Source organism: Clinocottus analis, unplaced genomic scaffold (assembly GCF_023055335.1).
Source record: "Clinocottus analis isolate CAN_PGR_092001 unplaced genomic scaffold, fCliAna1.0.p SCAF_70, whole genome shotgun sequence".
Classification (NCBI taxonomy): Eukaryota; Metazoa; Chordata; class Actinopteri; order Perciformes; family Cottidae; genus Clinocottus; species Clinocottus analis.
This window is the reverse complement of record NW_027176230.1, coordinates 240,001-257,808: the sequence shown is the minus strand read 5'-3', so window position 1 is coordinate 257,808 and position 17,808 is coordinate 240,001. Positions and strand designations below refer to the sequence as shown.

The 17,808-nt window shown below is 44.1% G+C and overlaps 1 protein-coding gene across 1 annotated transcript in view; it reads left to right on the top strand.

The window, feature by feature from the left end:
• Positions 1-2,104: 2,104 nt before the first annotated feature.
• Positions 2,105-17,808, top strand: part of wu:fj29h11 (uncharacterized) — a 57,499-nt gene continuing 41,795 nt past the window's right edge. Inside the window, exons 1-11 of the mRNA XM_068566944.1 lie at positions 2,105-2,394; positions 2,922-2,986; positions 6,969-7,948; positions 10,268-10,451; positions 10,545-10,912; positions 13,154-13,276; positions 13,354-13,551; positions 14,213-14,353; positions 16,098-16,358; positions 17,331-17,511; positions 17,613-17,779. Coding sequence (XP_068423045.1) covers positions 6,980-7,948; positions 10,268-10,451; positions 10,545-10,912; positions 13,154-13,276; positions 13,354-13,551; positions 14,213-14,353; positions 16,098-16,358; positions 17,331-17,511; positions 17,613-17,779 — 2,592 coding nt within the window. The 5' untranslated portion in view covers positions 2,105-2,394; positions 2,922-2,986; positions 6,969-6,979. The remainder of the gene's footprint in view (positions 2,395-2,921; positions 2,987-6,968; positions 7,949-10,267; positions 10,452-10,544; positions 10,913-13,153; positions 13,277-13,353; positions 13,552-14,212; positions 14,354-16,097; positions 16,359-17,330; positions 17,512-17,612; positions 17,780-17,808) is intronic.

Here is a 17,808-nt window from a genome sequence, read left to right as displayed (position 1 = left end):
TGATCTCATTTGTTCATAGTTTTTGCAATCTTTAATTTATGTCGACAGGTATCTTAAAACCAAATATTATCTTTTGTTCTTCTTGTGAAGTTCTTCTACAATGTTAGAAAACAGAATACACAGGATGGGGAACAAAACAAAAAACAACACACACACTAGTTTAAATACCTGCTATATCTATGTATATTTCATTATTATTATTAATATCAATATCAATAATAATAATAATACATTTTATTTATATAGCGCTTTTCAAAATTCTCAAAGTGGCTTTACATGGTTAAAATCAACATAAAACAAGGACATCATATAAAATCACAGCAGTAACTACACATTGAAAGCAGATCTGAAAAGGTGCGTTTTGAGGAGTGATGTAAAAGCTGTCAGGTCGCTGATGGGTTTGAGTTCCAGAGGGAGCGGCGATGGACAAAGCTCTGCCCCCCAGGTCCGGTGTTGGTCCTGAGCGGGACAGGAGGTTGGCATCAGAGGAGCGGAGGCAGCGGAGGGAGTGTGGTGCTGGAGCAGCTCGGTGAGGTAGCGGGGGCCTGAACGTGAAGCGCTTTGAGAGGGAGAAGAAGGATTTTAAAGTGAATGTGTTTTTTGTGTAAAAAAAACAACAACAAAAAAACCCCAACAACAACACGCTTTTGTAATATTAGTAATAATAATAGTAATAATAATAGTAGAACATATACAAACATTACTCATGATGTGTTTTTCTGTTCACATTCATGAGTGAAACCAGGATCAGGTCTGGATAAAACCAGGATCCGTTTAAACCTGTGAGGTGAGGAAGCACAAAGACTAGAAGTAGAGTTTGTGATGTGCATTGAAGAGACATGAATTCATCCAGAAGGAGAGAGAGGAGAGAGGAGCTCAGTGTATCCTAAGGTCCCCCAGCAGTCTAGACCTCTAGCAGCATATCTAGGGGCTGGAGCAGGACTAACCTGAGCCAGACCGGAGCCCGCCTTGTTAGTCCAATGTGTTACAATGGTTTTGTCCCATTGTAACACATTCGACAAAACCAGAATGACTAGAATATGCAGTTTGGGATTTAAAGGATCTTTTCACCTGTTTTCAAGAGCTTGAATTGTGCCATCAACATTTCATTCACTTTTAGTATCATATTTGTGAATACTGCGTAACCGTCCATGCATACTGATCAAAACATACATCTTTGTCTGAACAGTGAGTTTATGATTCACTAGCTGGAGGCTGATGCTGGGAGGTGATGCTCAAGCCCAGGATGTTCCACCTGAGGAACCACAAGGACTCAAGTGAAAAAAAGCTGAAAATGCAGCAGAAGGTGTGCTGAGAGCCGGATCCTCTGGATCCATGGACTTGAGTTGGGCACGGTCAGATGATTCTGGAGAGCCAGGTCTTGTGGCTTTGTGCCAATTATAATAAAAGATTGTCTGCTCATTTTCTTTAGATATAGATATATATTTTAGAGTTTTCATATCTTTATTTATATATATATATATATATATATATATATATATATATATATATATATATATATATATATATATATATATATATATATATATATATATATATTAGTATTCCTATTTTGAATAAATACATATTTATTCAGTTGAAAACAAAAAGGCATGCTGTCCACCTGAAAATGTCTTTAAAAAAACTAAAATTCAAATCTAGTTTTTCATGCCTAAAGAGCAATAAAAACACTTGGTAAAAAGTGAGTGATGGGGTTAGCAGAATGACAGGGTGATGGGGTGACGGTATGTAGACACAGACACGTGTACTCCTGTTCTCCACGGTGTCTTTACTTAGACTTCGGCATCCTGGCATCCTGACAGCAACACTGTGTGACGTTCATCTTCTTTTGTTTCGTAAACCTGTGAACTCCATAGTGGTCCATTTGTGTGCAACAAATCTGTTCTTTTACACTGAAAATAAAACATATAAAACCCTATGTTTAAGTAAATAAAGCGTCACTATTGATGTTAAATATTTGCGAAGAAAACTCCAAATCCTCTAGGAGCAGAAAGCTGGGAATAACGCCTACGGTTTTCTTAGAGTCTCAGATTTACTATGTTTGTCATAGAACGCGAATGCAGCACACGCTCGTGAGGTAGCCGGCTAACACAATAAGACAGTGAGCATCTCTGAAGGTGCACTTCTTACTTTCCTCCCATAGTGTACTCAACTGCAGCTGCGCTAACGTTACGAAATGCCAAAACGGCCACAATGGCTCTGAACACTGGTTATTAATTGACTCATAGGACTCATGTTGAGATAAACATCCGCTAGCTACACACTTCTGGTATTGTTTGCTAGCGCCAGCTAGCGTAGCAGCTCGCGAGCTGCGCGTGAGAGAGAGAAGATGCGCACTCGTCAACCGCAACTAAACGTCCTGCACAATAACAGGTAGCTGGAGAGTCAGTCAGCCGTGCGTCAGCAGACATTTGAGTTGTGTTGCTGCTGAGTTGTACACGTATTGCTTGAACATAGCGTTGAGTGTTTCAGGTGGTGTAACGTTAAACTCTCGTGACGTCTGTCTCGAGCTCATCACGTCCCCACGTCAGTCAGTGCAACCTTTCACCTTTCAACGTGTCCTCTGAGCTGTTACCGCAGCAGAAATGTGATGGCCTTCAGTTCTTTATTTTACACATTATTTTAGAGCAAATATAATCATTCATGGCCACATATAAAGCTTCATTCTGACTGCCAGGTCAGTGTTTAATGTAACGATACATGTAGCCAGCTAATATTGTTATACGTTACATTTATTCAGTCTGTGACTTTTCCTCAGGATGCTTGAGAACACGATGCATATCCATCCTGCTCAAGTGTGTGCGTGCAATCTGACTGTGGTCCAACTTGTTGACCCCTGTGACCTTCCTCTTTGACTGAATACTTATTGTGTCCTGTTCTCTCTGCTCTTGTGCTGACAGCCACACCCGAGCGGTGAGGAGAGAGGAGAGATGCACTGACCTCACGACACACTGACCGACACGCGGTATGTTGTTCACGGCTGCTGCCACTACCCAGAGTCCGTTAAGATGTGGTTTTCCTGCATGCATATGTCTTAAATGAAGACGTTTCAATTATTTGAAGAAGTCTGCAGTCATGGTGCCGAATGCATGGGCTTGACTAGTTTAGCTCTAGTTTGTGATGTGAAGCCCTCAGTGGTACAGAAGTCAGCAAGTCAATCACCAAAAGAGGTGAATGTGCTAAAATGTGACTTTGTCGTAACTATGCACACACTGATCCAGTGATTTAAAGTCACATTCTTAAGCTCTGTTTTGTTTCCTTAGGCACTCGTTTGTTTTTAGAAGTGATGAGGCAGTGACAGTGTCTTTGCTCACAGGTCTATCACACAGCAGGTGAATCAGCTGGGTTCAATGGGAATGTGAAACTTAAAGTTAGTTTCTTTCTCCTCCCTTCCCCAGTCACCTCAGGCTTCTCTTGTTTTGTTTTCCCTTCTGGTATGTCATTGCAAGGGTAGGGTTGCAAACCAGTTTATTACCAGATGACGTGGCAATAAAAATATCATTGAGTTTGTGTCCCTGCAGATATGCTTTGACAAACGGACATGAAAGAATTCGGGCCTCAGACAACTAGATGAACCCTCGGTCATGAAAGACAGTGTGCTGCCACTTTAGTTTGCGTTGTGTTTGCTCCTTTCATTGCTTTGCATGTGAGGTAAGACATAACCATTTCCAGGAATATGAGAGTGTGGCATGTCACAAGAAGCCATAGACTTGAATGAGCTCACTGGTTACTTTCAGTTTCGTTTCTCTGTGGCCTGGCTCAGAATGAAACCCGGAGAAGGAGGAGGCGGAGGAGGAGGAGGAGGAGGAAGAGGATGAGGGGTTTAAAAGCTAAAACGGGAAGTTTGCCGGATAAAACGTCAGTCCAGCTTCTGGGGGAGATGTACTTCAGACCTAGTCATTTGAAGGAATAGGTAAGATAGACGCTGGCTCTTTTCCTCTAACTTTGTGCTGTTGACTCTATGCATGTGCCTCTGGATGAATGAGGAGCTCATTAGCAGCATGGTGGTTTCAAGGTTTTGGTACAACTACGGTTATGATTAGCCTATTTGTATGGAGTTCATTCCATAGTCTAACTAAAAAAGGCTGTATTTGTGTCAATAAGTGGGTTGACAAGTGTAAACCTGTTGCAAGTTATGTTATCAATGCATCATTATGTTCTATAGTCATAAACAAGCATCAATGATTTATTCATTGGGTGTGGCTCTGTCGGAAGACAATGTAATCCAACTTGTTGCACTTTATTTTGTCTCCAGATTGTATTGGCTTCCTGGTTTGGAAGCTGGTTTAGCTAAAGGGTTTGGTGGTTAGAGCCCTTCAATGCACGATTGCAATTTCAGCATTGACAACGATTGTGCCCCGAGCATTTAGTATGAGAAAGATCAATGCTTTGAGTCTTGTTCTTTCAGCACTCGGTCAACAGTAGCAGACTTTGCTATTTAGAGACCAAATCTTTTGTTGTCGTAAATAATAATAATTATGATAATAATAGTAGGGCTGCAACAATGAATGGATAACGTCGATAAAAATCGATAATTAAAAAAGTTGGCCATGAATTTCATTATCGATTCATTGTGTCGAGCTGATATTTCCCCGGTCAGTCGCGGAGATGTTTGAGTTTAAAAGTTGAGTTGCGCGCAGCAGCCAGAAGGTCCAGAAGGTTCTGGTGCAGCTCGGTGTATCCTCTCTATGTGACTGCGTGGTCACGTTGCTTGCTACGATAACGTAGCAGCTAGGCTAACCGTTGTCGGTAGCTCGCTAGCGAGTCGTTCATTCCCCTTGTTTGAGCCACGCTGTTGGGTTAGATAACGTCTTATTGAAATGATTCTTTGTTTTAAAATACCGCAGAGACTTCAAGAGAAACAAGCAGTAAACATCTCCTCTGAGGTGCAGAACGCAGACCTGCATCCAACAGTCTGTATGATGAGGCTTCAAGACATGTTCATGACATGTTCATGACATGTTCATGACATGTTCATGACATGTTCAACAGTCTGTATGATGAGGCTTCAAGACATGTTCATGACATGTTCATGACATGTTCAACAGTCTGTATGATGAGGCTTCATGACATGTTCATGACATGTTCATGACATGTTCAACAGTCTGTATGATGAGGCTTCATGACATGTTCATGACATGTTCATGACATGTTCAACAGTCTGTATGATGAGGCTTCATGACATGTTCAACAGTCTGTATGATGAGGCTTCAAGACATGTTCATGACATGTTCATGACATGTTCATGACATGTTCATGACATGTTCATGACATGTTCAACAGTCTGTATGATGAGGCTTCATAACATGTTCATGACATGTTCAACAGTCTGTATGATGAGGCTTCATAACATGTTCATGACATGTTATGACATGTTCATGACATGTTCATGACATGTTTATGACATGTTCATGACATGTTCATGACATGTTCATGACATGTTTATGACATGTTCATGACATGTTCATGACATGTTCAACAGTCTGTATGATGAGGCTTCATAACATGTTCATAACATGTTCATGACATGTTATGACATGTTCATGACATGTTCATGACATGTTTATGACATGTTCATGACATGTTTATGACATGTTCATGACATGTTCATGACATGTTCAACAGTCTGTATGATGAGGCTTCATAACATGTTCATGACATGTTCAACAGTCTGTATGATGAGGCTTCAAGACATGTTCATGACATGTTCATGACATGTTCATGACATGTTCAAGACATGTTCATGACATGTTCATGACATGTTCATGACATGTTCATGACATGTTCATGACATGTTCAACAGTCTGTATGATGACATGTTCATGACATGTTTATGACATGTTCATGACATGTTCAACAGTCTGTATGATGAGGCTTCATGACATGTTCATGACATGTTCATGACATGTTCAACAGTCTGTATGATGACATGTTCATGACATGTTCATGACATGTTCATGACATGTTCAACAGTCTGTATGATGAGGCTTCATGACATGCAGAGGAAGTGTTGCTGGGATTTAGGGTTTAATATCTAATCAATAACTTTTTTTAGGTAAAGTGCAGTCCGTACGTTATCTGTTGTGCGTCTGTGAGTGTGTGTGTGTGTGTGTGTGTGTGTGTGTGCGTCTGTGAATGTGTGTGTATGAGCGTCTGTGAATGTGTCTGTAAGTGTGTGAGTGAGTCTTTGAGTGAGTGTGTGAGTGTGTGTGTGTGTGTGTATGCTTTTTGATAAATAAAAAAAATGTTTTAATCGAAAAAATAATCAACCGATAAATCGATTATTAAAATAATCGTTAGTTGCAGCCATAAATAATAGTAACAAATATTGTCATTAAATGAAAAGCAACAAGCATATGAACAGGCTCTTTTCATATTTTTGTGATGTTAAAAAGAGTTTAAATATTCCACTAAAGATATACAGTAGCCAATAACCTTTTTATTAGAATAAAGACATAACGTAAAGAAACATTTCTGGTCCGTTGCATTTGGTTATTCAACAATTGTGAGTCAGTTCATGGTCTAATCAGTCGTTTTGTTATTCCTCGAATAAATGATATTCTTTATGCTTTTTACATGCAGAATGACTTGAGTCCAAGAAGCGCATGAACACATCTCTGGTTCACACCAGATTTAAAGTGGTGTTCTTGTGGGATTCTTTGCTTTACAGATCTGTCGATAACATCAAGTTATTGATTAGTCGACCAAATCGTACGAGTAGAAGTTGACTAGGAGTTTGTTTGGTGGGAGACTTCTATATATTCTGTTCTCATATTGGCAGGGTTTAGGTATCTGCCTCCTCTTCTTCTCTGTCCACCAGTGAGGATCGTTCTCTGTTGTTTTAAACCACATGCACCGCATGCAGCCTCGTCGTGAGAGCACACACTGTTGGTGTCCTACTTTGCAGGCTTTGTCTGTTATTAATGGACTCTTTTCTCCTTTTATAGCATCCGTAAAAATGGAGAAGGTTCTGAAGAATGTAGTGGCCATGGTGAAGGAGCACCCAGATGGGATCCCCCTTAAAAAGTTGGCTGTGTTCTACAGCCAGACGTACCACAAGAACCTGACTTTATCCTCCATAGGCTTTGACTCCATGTCCAGCCTGGTGGCCTATCTGGACAGGGATCTGGTTGTGGAGGAAGAACTGGTGCGTCACAAGGCCCACTGCCGCTCTAGACAGGCTGGGGCATCAACTAAAGCTACAGAAGACAGCAAGAATATAGAGGGGGCTTTGGAAGATGTGGTGGCCATGGTGCAGCAGCACTCCGCTGGGATCCCCCTGAAAAAGCTCTCTGTCACCTACAGCCAGACATACCACAAGAACCTGACTCTATCCTCACTGGGCTTCAATTCCCTGGCCAGCCTGGTGGCCGCTCTGGACAGGGATCTGGTTGTGGAGGAGGAACAGGTGTTTTATAAGCACCATCAGCGTGGTAGTGGGGCTGGAGCTGGAGCATCAGCAAAACATACAGAAGAAAAGATTGAGAAGGTTCTGGAAAATGTTGTGGCCATGATGACAGAACTCCCAGATGGGATCCCTCTGAAGATGGTGGCTGGAGTCTACAGCCAGAGATACCGCCACAACCTGGCCTTAGCCTCTCTGGGCTTCCAGACGATGTCCTGCCTGGTAGCATCTTTGAAAGGAGATCTCGTGGTGAGGGGGGACATGATGTTCCATAAGATCCACCAGCCTCACAATCAGCCCGCAGATGAGAAGCCAGCAAAGGCCACAGACGACAACAGGCCCGCAACACCACAGAGAAAGGAACGTTCTGGGAGGAGTAGCACTACTCCAAGTGCTCCAGCGCCTCAGGTGGATGATGTGCCTCCCACTGCCTCTGTCCGTCTCCCAGTTAACCCACTCTCTCCTGCGTCCAAGCCAGCGGAGCAGTTGACCCAGCAGCAGCTGTACCAGAGGGTCATAGAGGTCAGTTATGAAGACTAATATATTCACCACAGGGGATTTTGCTGTCAGGCTTTCTCTGTTAGCATTGCGCTCATTTAACTTGAGCTATTAATGACCCAGACAGTTTAAGTTTCATCCAAACGTGTAGCTAAAACTTGACAGGAACCAATACACCATGCCGAAGGACAGAAGACTTAAAAAGTAGACATTTCACAAGGACAATAGTCCACAATGCTACTAAGGCTGGCGCGTGTTAACGGGGCAAAGTCAATATCCAAATGGAAACCCCCAACCCAACACCTTTAAGTCTTTAAAACGGTCAATAATATATAGTTTAATTAATTAATTAGGCTCAGTAATATCCTAAAACAGCTGGGCACAAGTTTTAGAAAACATTATTCTGGAGGAAGTTGTGTATTTGATTGTGCCTATTTTTGTTCCACACGTGTATCATCTCTAAGCTGGAGTTTTAGTAGTATGTTAGACTGGATGAAAATAAACTTGTGAGAATCAAAAAATAATGCCATCCCTAACCTATCGAATGCTTCACCACAGTACATTTAAAGAGGACTTGTGATTAATGTTTGTCAGTACAGCTGAGAGAGGAGAGTGGGAGCAGTGTGGTGTGATCGGTGACCTCGGCTCCCTCGAGCACAGTGATTCTCACCTGGTGTGCTTTTATTTTGAAGGGAATTTTTTTATTTTGAAGGCGAGTGCCGTCTATTCACACTCGTGATAATGCTGCGTTCCTGCCTTGAGTTTGCAATCATTCACTTCATTCACGCTAGACTCCCAGAAAGGGGAGGGGCTTAACGCCTGGAAACAGTTGACTTCCTCCTTTCACTGTTGAACCACTAATTCTGCTTCACATGTCGTAAAAGTCACACAAACGTCGGAACATCAAACGTCCTCGTGTCTGGGTTCATAATAGTATTTGTGTATGAGGCCCATTCTTCACGCCGCCCGGAGGAAACGCGCGTTACTGGCATCCCTCCATCTGTACTCTGCCTCTGCATTAATGTACAGGGTCCCTCGTTTATCTGGGGGATTCGTTCCAAAAGCAACCCGCGATAGACGAAATCCGCAAAGTAGTGACCTTTATTTTTTACCATTATTCTACATGTTTTAAGGCCGTAAAACCCCTAACCTCACACTTTTATACACTTTTTCAGACAGGCGTTAACATTGTCTCACATTTCTCTCTTATTTAAACATCTCAAAGTTTAAACTTTCGCAGATTTAAAAAATAAGCCCAAACATGTTTAACAAATTTCATTTTACTGATCAATCTACGAGGTCCTCTGACCGCCTCTTTGTCCTGGAGCCGCTCCGCTGACTTTTTATCTGGACGTATTCTGTCCTGTACAGGAGACGCTGCACGAGGAGACTGATCACAAGGTGTACAGGACAGACCCTCAGCCAATCAGGACGCAGAACACAATGCACGGTTCTCCTTTAGCCAATCAGGACGCAGAACACAATGCACGGTTCTCCTTTAGCCAATCAGGACGCAGGACGCAATGCACGGTTCTCCTTTAGCCAATCAGGACGCAGAACACAATGCACGGTTCTCCTTTAGCCAATCAGGACGCAGAACACAATGCACCTTCACACGCTGTAAAAAAAAAAAAAGCAACAAAAAAAAATATGCGAAAGGTGAATTGCGATATAGCGAGGGACGACTGTACTCGCAACGCTTCTGCTGTGAACGCAGCAGACATCCAGACTGAAACTCTTGTCAGGAGCAAAAAGCATTTCTTCCAGTTCAAACTGGGAGAACTGATACGGATGTGTGTATTACCTTGTATCCTAAAGATGGACCTTTAGGTTTTCAATCAACTATAAAACTATTTTTTTTGTGCATACTGTGATATCCTCTACTACCTCCGGTCAAACCGCACCATCTTTTCATTCAATCAATGTGAGAAGTGTAAAATGGGTCCTGCAGCCAGACCAGTTGAGAAGCACTGCTCTGGCAGGAGGAGTCACATCTGTAAGGCTTCAAGAGGCCTGAGAACCCTTCACTGGATCTCTGATCATGTTCATGATTTAATGTGACTCAACAGCATGTTTGCTGCTCTGATATGTTGTGGAAACATTTTGAAACAAAAGCTTTACATGTCAAAGCAGGTAAGTTATTGCTTTCAGTGTCATACAGACAGATTATCAGAACCTGGTAAGACTTAAAAAAATAGCTTTCAATATATCCGGCTAATAACTTGTATGTACTCATCTAAAAAGTGACCTTTGACTTTTACAGCATGGAAAGTCTTTGCCACTGTCTACATTTGTACTGTATGTAAAGCAGCGGGCCAGTACACGTTTCTGTATGTGTTGCAGGTGATTAACAAGCACCAGTTGAGTGCTCCATCAATGGACCAGCTCCAAACCTGCTACTTCCAGCAGTTTGATGAACCGCTTCCTATCTCACAGTACATGACTCTGTATGACAGCTGGGAAGCTTCAGGCCCGAAGAAGCTTCCCACTCACTCTGAGCCAACAGCAGATCCCAAGACTGCTGCAGGTAGCCATGACGGCATTCACGTTCATGCATTAAAACAAAGATTGTCTCTTCCATAGTTCTAAAACCAGCATGTGTTGACATATCCCTCCACAGTTGCACAGCATGTAACGAGAAAGCCTGAAGAAGAAAACCCACAACAGCCCATTGTGTCCAACTTCCTATCTAGCTCTGACTTCCCAGTGCTGGGGACAAACGTGAGCTCACCCAAAGAGAAGAAGAACACAGTTAGAGATGCATCCAAGAGAGAGGGCAGTGCCACCATGTTCAGAGAAGGCTTTCATGCCCAGCTGAGAGAGGTCCACGGAGCCAACATGCGGGCAGTGGAGGCTATGGAGACGGCCGAGCAAGAGCTCACAGGCTGGAAGAGGACCAGAGCCCTGGACCAGGATGCAGTCAACAGCCTGATGGAAGACGTGATACGAGACATCTCTGCAGAGGGAGAGCTGGTCACCAAAGAGAAGGTGAGGGGGAGAGGACACCTATAGTGACTGCTGACACTCCTGTCTGTATGTGGTAAACAGGAAGCTAGAGCCACAGGCCATTAGCTTAGCTTAGCAAAAGGAAGAAGCAAGGGTAAACCTCAAACTTAGTTCCGTCCAAAGGTAAAAATATACACTGCCAGGCCAAAAACAAGTCACCACCTGGATGTAACTCCTACTGCCTACTGTACCAGCCTGTGGGGGCAGTGCTGTGATCTGGGGTTGCTGCAGTTGCTCAGGTCTAGGTTCAGCAACAACCAGGTTCAGCAACAACCAGGTTATTCCATCATGGATTGTTTCCTCCCTGATGGCACGGGCATATTCCAAGATGACAATGCAGGATTTACCGGGCTCAGATGGTGAGAGAGTGGTTGAGGTAGCATGAGACATCATGTTCACACATGGAGTCCAGACCTGAACCCCAGTGAGAGTCTCTGGACGTGCTGGAGAAGCTTTGCAGCGGTCAGACTCTACCATCATCAACACAAGATCTTGGTGAGAAATTAATGCAACACTGGATGGAAATACATCTTGTGACATTGCAGAGGCTCATGGAATCAATGCCACAGAGAATGCTGTAATCAAAGCTGAAGGCGCTCCAACCAAATATTAGTGTGTGTTTTTGGTGGCGACTTGATTTTTGGCCAGTCAGTGTATATCAGCTCACTACCACCTCTACAATGTAACTAGTTTCTCCATTACTGTTCACTAGTCGTCACTTCTCTCTTCCTGCTGTGGTACCTGTATCACAGCACCTACACCTGTATCACAGCACCTATACCTGTATCACAGCACCTATACCTGTATCACAGCACCTATACCTGTATCTCAGCACCTATACATGTATCTCAGCACCTATACCTGTATCACAGCACCTATACCTGTATCACAGCACCTATACCTGTATCACAGCACCTATACCTGTATCTCAGCACCTATACCTGTATCACAGCACCTATACCTGTATCACAGCACCTATACCTGTATCTCAGCACCTATACCTGTATCTCAGCACCTACACCTGTATCTCAGCACCTGTACCTGTATCTCAGCACCTATACCTGTATCTCAGCACCTATACCTGTATCACAGCACCTATACCTGTATCTCAGCACCTATACCTGTATCTCAGCACCTATACCTGTATCACAGCACCTATACCTGTATCTCAGTACTGATACCTGTATCTCAGCACCTATACCTGTATCTCAGCACCTATACCTGTATCTCAGCACCTATACCTGTATCTCAGCACCTATACCTGTATCTCAGTACTGATACCTGTATCTCAGCACCTATACATGTATCTCAGCACCTATACCTGTATCACAGCACCTATACCTGTATCACAGCACCTATACCTGTATCTCAGCACCTATACCTGTATCACAGCACCTACACCTGTATCTCAGCACCTACACCTGTATCTCAGCACCTATAACTGTATCTCAGCACCTATACCTGTATCTCAGCACCTATACCTGTATCTCAGCACCTATACCTGTATCTCAGCACCTACACCTGTATCACAGCACCTATACCTGTATCTCAGCACCTATACCTGTATCTCAGCACCTATACCTGTATCACAGCACCTATACCTGTATCTCAGCACCTACACCTGTATCACAGCACCTATACCTGTATCTCAGCACCTATACCTGTATCACAGCACCTATACCTGTATCACAGCACCTATACCTGTATCTCAGTACTGATACCTGTATCTCAGCACCTATACATGTATCTCAGCACCTATACCTGTATCACAGCACCTACACCTGTATCACAGCACCTATACCTGTATCTCAGCACCTATACCTGTATCTCAGCACCTACACCTGTATCTCAGCACCTATACCTGTATCACAGCACCTATACCTGTATCACAGCACCTATACCTGTATCTCAGCACCTATACCTGTATCTCAGCACCTATACCTGTATCACAGCACCTACACCTGTATCTCAGCACCTATACCTGTATCTCAGTACTGATACCTGTCAGTGAAAACAAACACCATAGTGACCCCTCCTGAAATCGCTGAGTGAATAAATAAACTTCCCCTTGTACCTTTCAGTTGGTGTCGTGGGTGCAGATGGACAGACATTGTCCCTTTCAGCGAGCAGACGTCTTTCACTGGCGTATCGTATTTCCGTATTTGCTGCTGAAACAATCCAATGCCGTGCATCTCATTTCCTGCTTGTCCCGGCTGGTTCCAGGTGATCTCCAGGGTGTGCACGCTGATGCAGATTCCCTCCTTGGAGGGCAGGATCAAACCCTGGACGCTTCCGGCTTTGAAAGACCTTCAATACGTCATGAGAGAGATCAACATGTTCATAGAGGTTGGCACATGCATTTTCCAATACTTGTTTTGATGTGGATGTTTGGTTGCTATTGAAGTATTTTCTCTTTTTGCCAGTCTAGTGTAGCAGTGACATCCATCTGTACCTTGTACGAGCTGGGCCAGTCTCTGGCCGGCCTGAAGGACAAGAAGCGCTACGAGGAGCTGAACCTGGGGCCGCTCTGCAAGCTGCCGCTCGTCCACCGCATGTTTAAGATAGACAGTAACACCAAGGACGATGACATCCACCAGATCCAGACCATTGATATCTTAAAGGTAGACTCATATTTGATGAAACTGCTACTAAACATTGACCAACAAATCGTATGTTGTTTATATATTTTATTTTATTCATATAGAGCTTTGCATTAAAGCTTTACAGATTCATATTGCGTAATCTGAGTCCCTTTTTGTGATTGGATTATTAACTTTTGAAGCAACAAGGTTTATTTGATCAATGTGGATCTGGTAAAAGGCAATGAACCATGTTTCAGCTATGTTTTCAGATGATTTCACATGAATAGACTTGTTTTTTTAAAGATTATTTTTTACATTACATAATTCATCATATTTGTATTCATTGGCATAGCTTTAATGTACAGCGCAAAGCATCTATAGCTACATAAAATATCAACAAACTGTTCAAAAAAACACCACATTGTCTCAGTTTATGGAGAAAATCCACATCAGTTCAAATCAGGACGGTCAGGAAAATAGTTGAAAGGACTTGAAGGAGCTATACAACAGTATATGCATGTAGCTGAGGCCGCTGGAGCACTTGTGCACCACGGTGAGCACCTCATGCCTCTGTGAGTGTGGATGCTCGCATTTGCATGCCATTGATCTCTTCCTGGTGACAACATGTGGTTCTAGGTCTATATCATCTGAACTTTGAATTATTTTGCCTGAGGGTGTCTACTCTGCTTCCACTGTTTAGCAAATCCGTGTGTTTCGGAGGCAGCAGAGCAAGCCAAAGGTAGACCTGGCTGAGTTCATGAAGTATCTGGCCGACCACTACAACTGTGACTCCCCCTACGAGCTGGGTGTCAGGATCCACAGCATCGGGCTGCCCATCGCGGTAAGAGACCGCCTGCAGCAACCTTCTTGAGTTGTCTAACAGTAACACAACAGTGTAGCTGCTATCGTTTTCACCTTATACGTCTGTGTGGGAGTGATCATGACAAAATCACTGTGACTGTATCACACATGTACTTGATACAGTCTTAACAGTATCTAGTACAGACACATGCTGTAAGTCTCTATATTAGCCTACTATCAAAATGACTACGTAGGCTACAAATACATGAGCATTCATGATTAAATGTTTATTTTCCCTGCAGAGCAACCCTGTCTCCTACAAACTTACTCCAGAATACACATCTTCAATTACGTTGACTAGAAACGTATTTTCTCCCTGATTACGTCTGTCTTTGACGTATTACAAATACGTTGATTATTCGTCTGTGATTGACGTACTAAAATAAGTTTATAATCGTGTGTTTGTGTTATCGTTTTCTTGCTTTCCCGCTGAATTTAAGCATATTTGAATTTCTAAACTCTGCGGAGGAAAAGAAAAGGGGCGGTGTGGGGCCGGTAACGGGGCCGAAGGTGCCAGTAACGGCCCGCGTCGCACTGGGGTCCGGGCCGGTAACGGCTGGGTCCGGTCTTTTCTAAGTCGGGTTGTTTGTGACTGCAGCCCAAAGGGGGAGATAAACTCATGCAGTGCAGTGAACCTCTGCAGTGAACTCAACAGACACTCGGATCATCTCCTCAAAGCCAACATGCAGGCAATCCTCCTGCATTGGCAATGAAAGCAAATGATTTGGTCCAAGAACTGTTGAGTCCTCTGTTCTCCTCAGCTAACTTTCTCTCTGTCCCTGTGGGGTTCATGGCCCGTCACACATCTGCAGGTTTGTTTGCAACACCCTGCCCGGCACCGCGCCGAGCTGAAAGACACACATGCTGTGACGCAAATCTTCGTTGACAGAAGTGTTGAAATTTTATATTTTTCTACACATTTTTACAGCATTGGAAAACGTTAAGAATGTTTGTCCTCCTACAGAAACCACTTTAAAACAAATAATATATTTTGTCAGACTCTGGTCACCATGACCTCCTCCTCTCCTCAGACTCTGGTCACCATGACCTCCTCCTCTCCTCAGACTCTGGTCACCATGACCTCCTCCTCTCCTCAGACTCTGGTCACCATGACCTCCTCCTCTCCTCAGACTTTAGTGACCATGACCTCCTCCTCTCCTCAGACTCTGGTCACCATGACCTCCTCCTCTCCTCAGACTCTGGTCACCATGACCTCCTCCTCTCCTCAGACTTTAGTGACCATGACCTCCTCCTCTCCTCAGACTCTGGTCACCATGACCTCCTCCTCTCCTCAGACTCTGGTCACCATGACCTCCTCCTCTCCTCAGACTCTGGTCACCATGACCTCCTCCTCTCCTCAGACTCTGGTCACCATGACCTCCTCCTCTCCTCAGACTCTGGTCACCATGACCTCCTCCTCTCCTCAGACTCTGGTCACCATGACCTCCTCCTCTCCTCAGACTCTGGTCACCATGACCTCCTCCTCTCCTCAGATTCTGGTCACCATGACCTCCTCCTCTCCTCAGCCTCTGGTCACCTCATCATTCTCCTTCTCACTGCAGCCCACCATTGACCACAGCATCCTCCTCTCCCGTATTGAATCGTCCCTCAGTATCACAGACTGCTCTTTCCTGGCTCACGTCCTACCTAGCCTTTCAATAAAACCATGCTTAGTTTGTATATTACTCTCAGCTTGTATAACGATGCTTCTCCACCTCCTTCAGACCTTACTGAAGGTGAGTCGGTGTGAGCACCAAATCTTGGAACAAGCCAGGGAGCTCATCCAGAAGGAGCTGGAGGAGGAAACGTACGAGCGGCTGAGAAAGATAAAGAAGAGCGTGTTGGAGCCGGTGCAAGGAGCAGGTTCCTTCTCCTGCCCAGGCAGCCTGGACCTCAGGAGGAAGTACGCCTCCATGCCTGCAGCCGAGGTATCGCTGGCAGTCTTCTCCAACGCAGAGGGGGTGTTCAGTCCCAAGATGGCCCAGGTGGGTTCTACACACTGACAGCTGTATTCTAGTAATGAATCGGACGCTAACTCAGTGGCAGTGAGCGTTTTGAGACCATGCTTTTGGGCGTCTGGTCCTGTGTCCCACACTGCTGCTTAAAGCTGCAGGGTGTTTGTTCCATGAGCCTGGAGGGGGAACAAAGCGTCACAGAGCTGCTCTCCAGTGCAATAACACAAAGTCACCTTTGACCCTGGGCTACAGTAGTTCAGTCCTGGTGTGCCTGTCCCTGCTCTGACGTGGCTCCATTCCTTCATGGTCTTGTTTGTGAATGTGTGTGTGTGTGTGATTCGTAATGTGAAAGTGATCGTGCTTGGAAAACAAAGTGCTTAATCTGCTTAATCGTTAAAGAATTCAAATAAAAGGTTTACTTTAGCAAATGAATTACTGGCTAGCTAGGCATTTGATTTGTGGGTAAACTCTTAATGACATGTACTTGTACATGTACTCAATCTTTCTACAACTCATCAAACACAGTAGGCATTTGTAATCACCATGAAGGTAACCTTTATTATAAGTCAGATGATTTCATGAACACCATCTGTCCCAACGTATCCTGAGATGGAAGGTTTAAAGCAATACTATTGTCACATGCTGTAGTGGCCGATCAACGTGTCGGCCACTCTGCTGGGTGCGGGATAAGATCCTGTTTCTCACGCGCTGCTTCGGTTAAAAAGAGTCCAGCCGTTGATATATCTTTGTATTATTGCACATTTAATTATCGACTGACGGCAGTTACAAGTTGTTATTTGGACTTCCTGAGTTGTTTTGCGAAGTATTTGGTCTAGCGGTAAAAACCGTCTGATCTCCCCGTCACCCATGCATCATCAATCCCTCTTGCTCGTACCGGTGCCCCGTATTTAAACTATCACAATAAAACACACATTACCACAATAAAATACACACCCGTGACTAATGGCTCCTACACATGCCTTTGTTTAACTTCCAATCCAGCACATCCAGAACTTCCTGCTGCAGGTGTCAGGTAACCGGCTGGCAAAGGCTCTGTTTCAGGTGGCCATCTGTGGAGGCTCACTGGCCGTCCCACTGGACCTGGTGCCCAAAGACAAGTCATCCAACACCACGGGACAAACTAAGAGTGAGGACAAACCCACCAGCTCCCTCCCCAGTGAAGGTATTAATGCAGGATGCAGTGTGTCTGCCTCACATATGAACTCATCTGATGAGGTATCCTTCTTGTTGTCTATGATTTACAGACATTTCTGTGTCTTTCAGCCAAAGTGAAGCAGTACCTTAAGGACAGCCTGTCCTCACAGAACACAGCCAACACTTTAGCCCACATGGCCTCTTTGGAGAGGAAGTTGACCAAACACTTTCTGGTCAAAGATTTCACCTCTCTAGAGCAGGGCAACTTTCTGGAGTTCCTGGTGAAACACGTTCAGGTGCCATCTCTCACGTATTTGACTGTTAG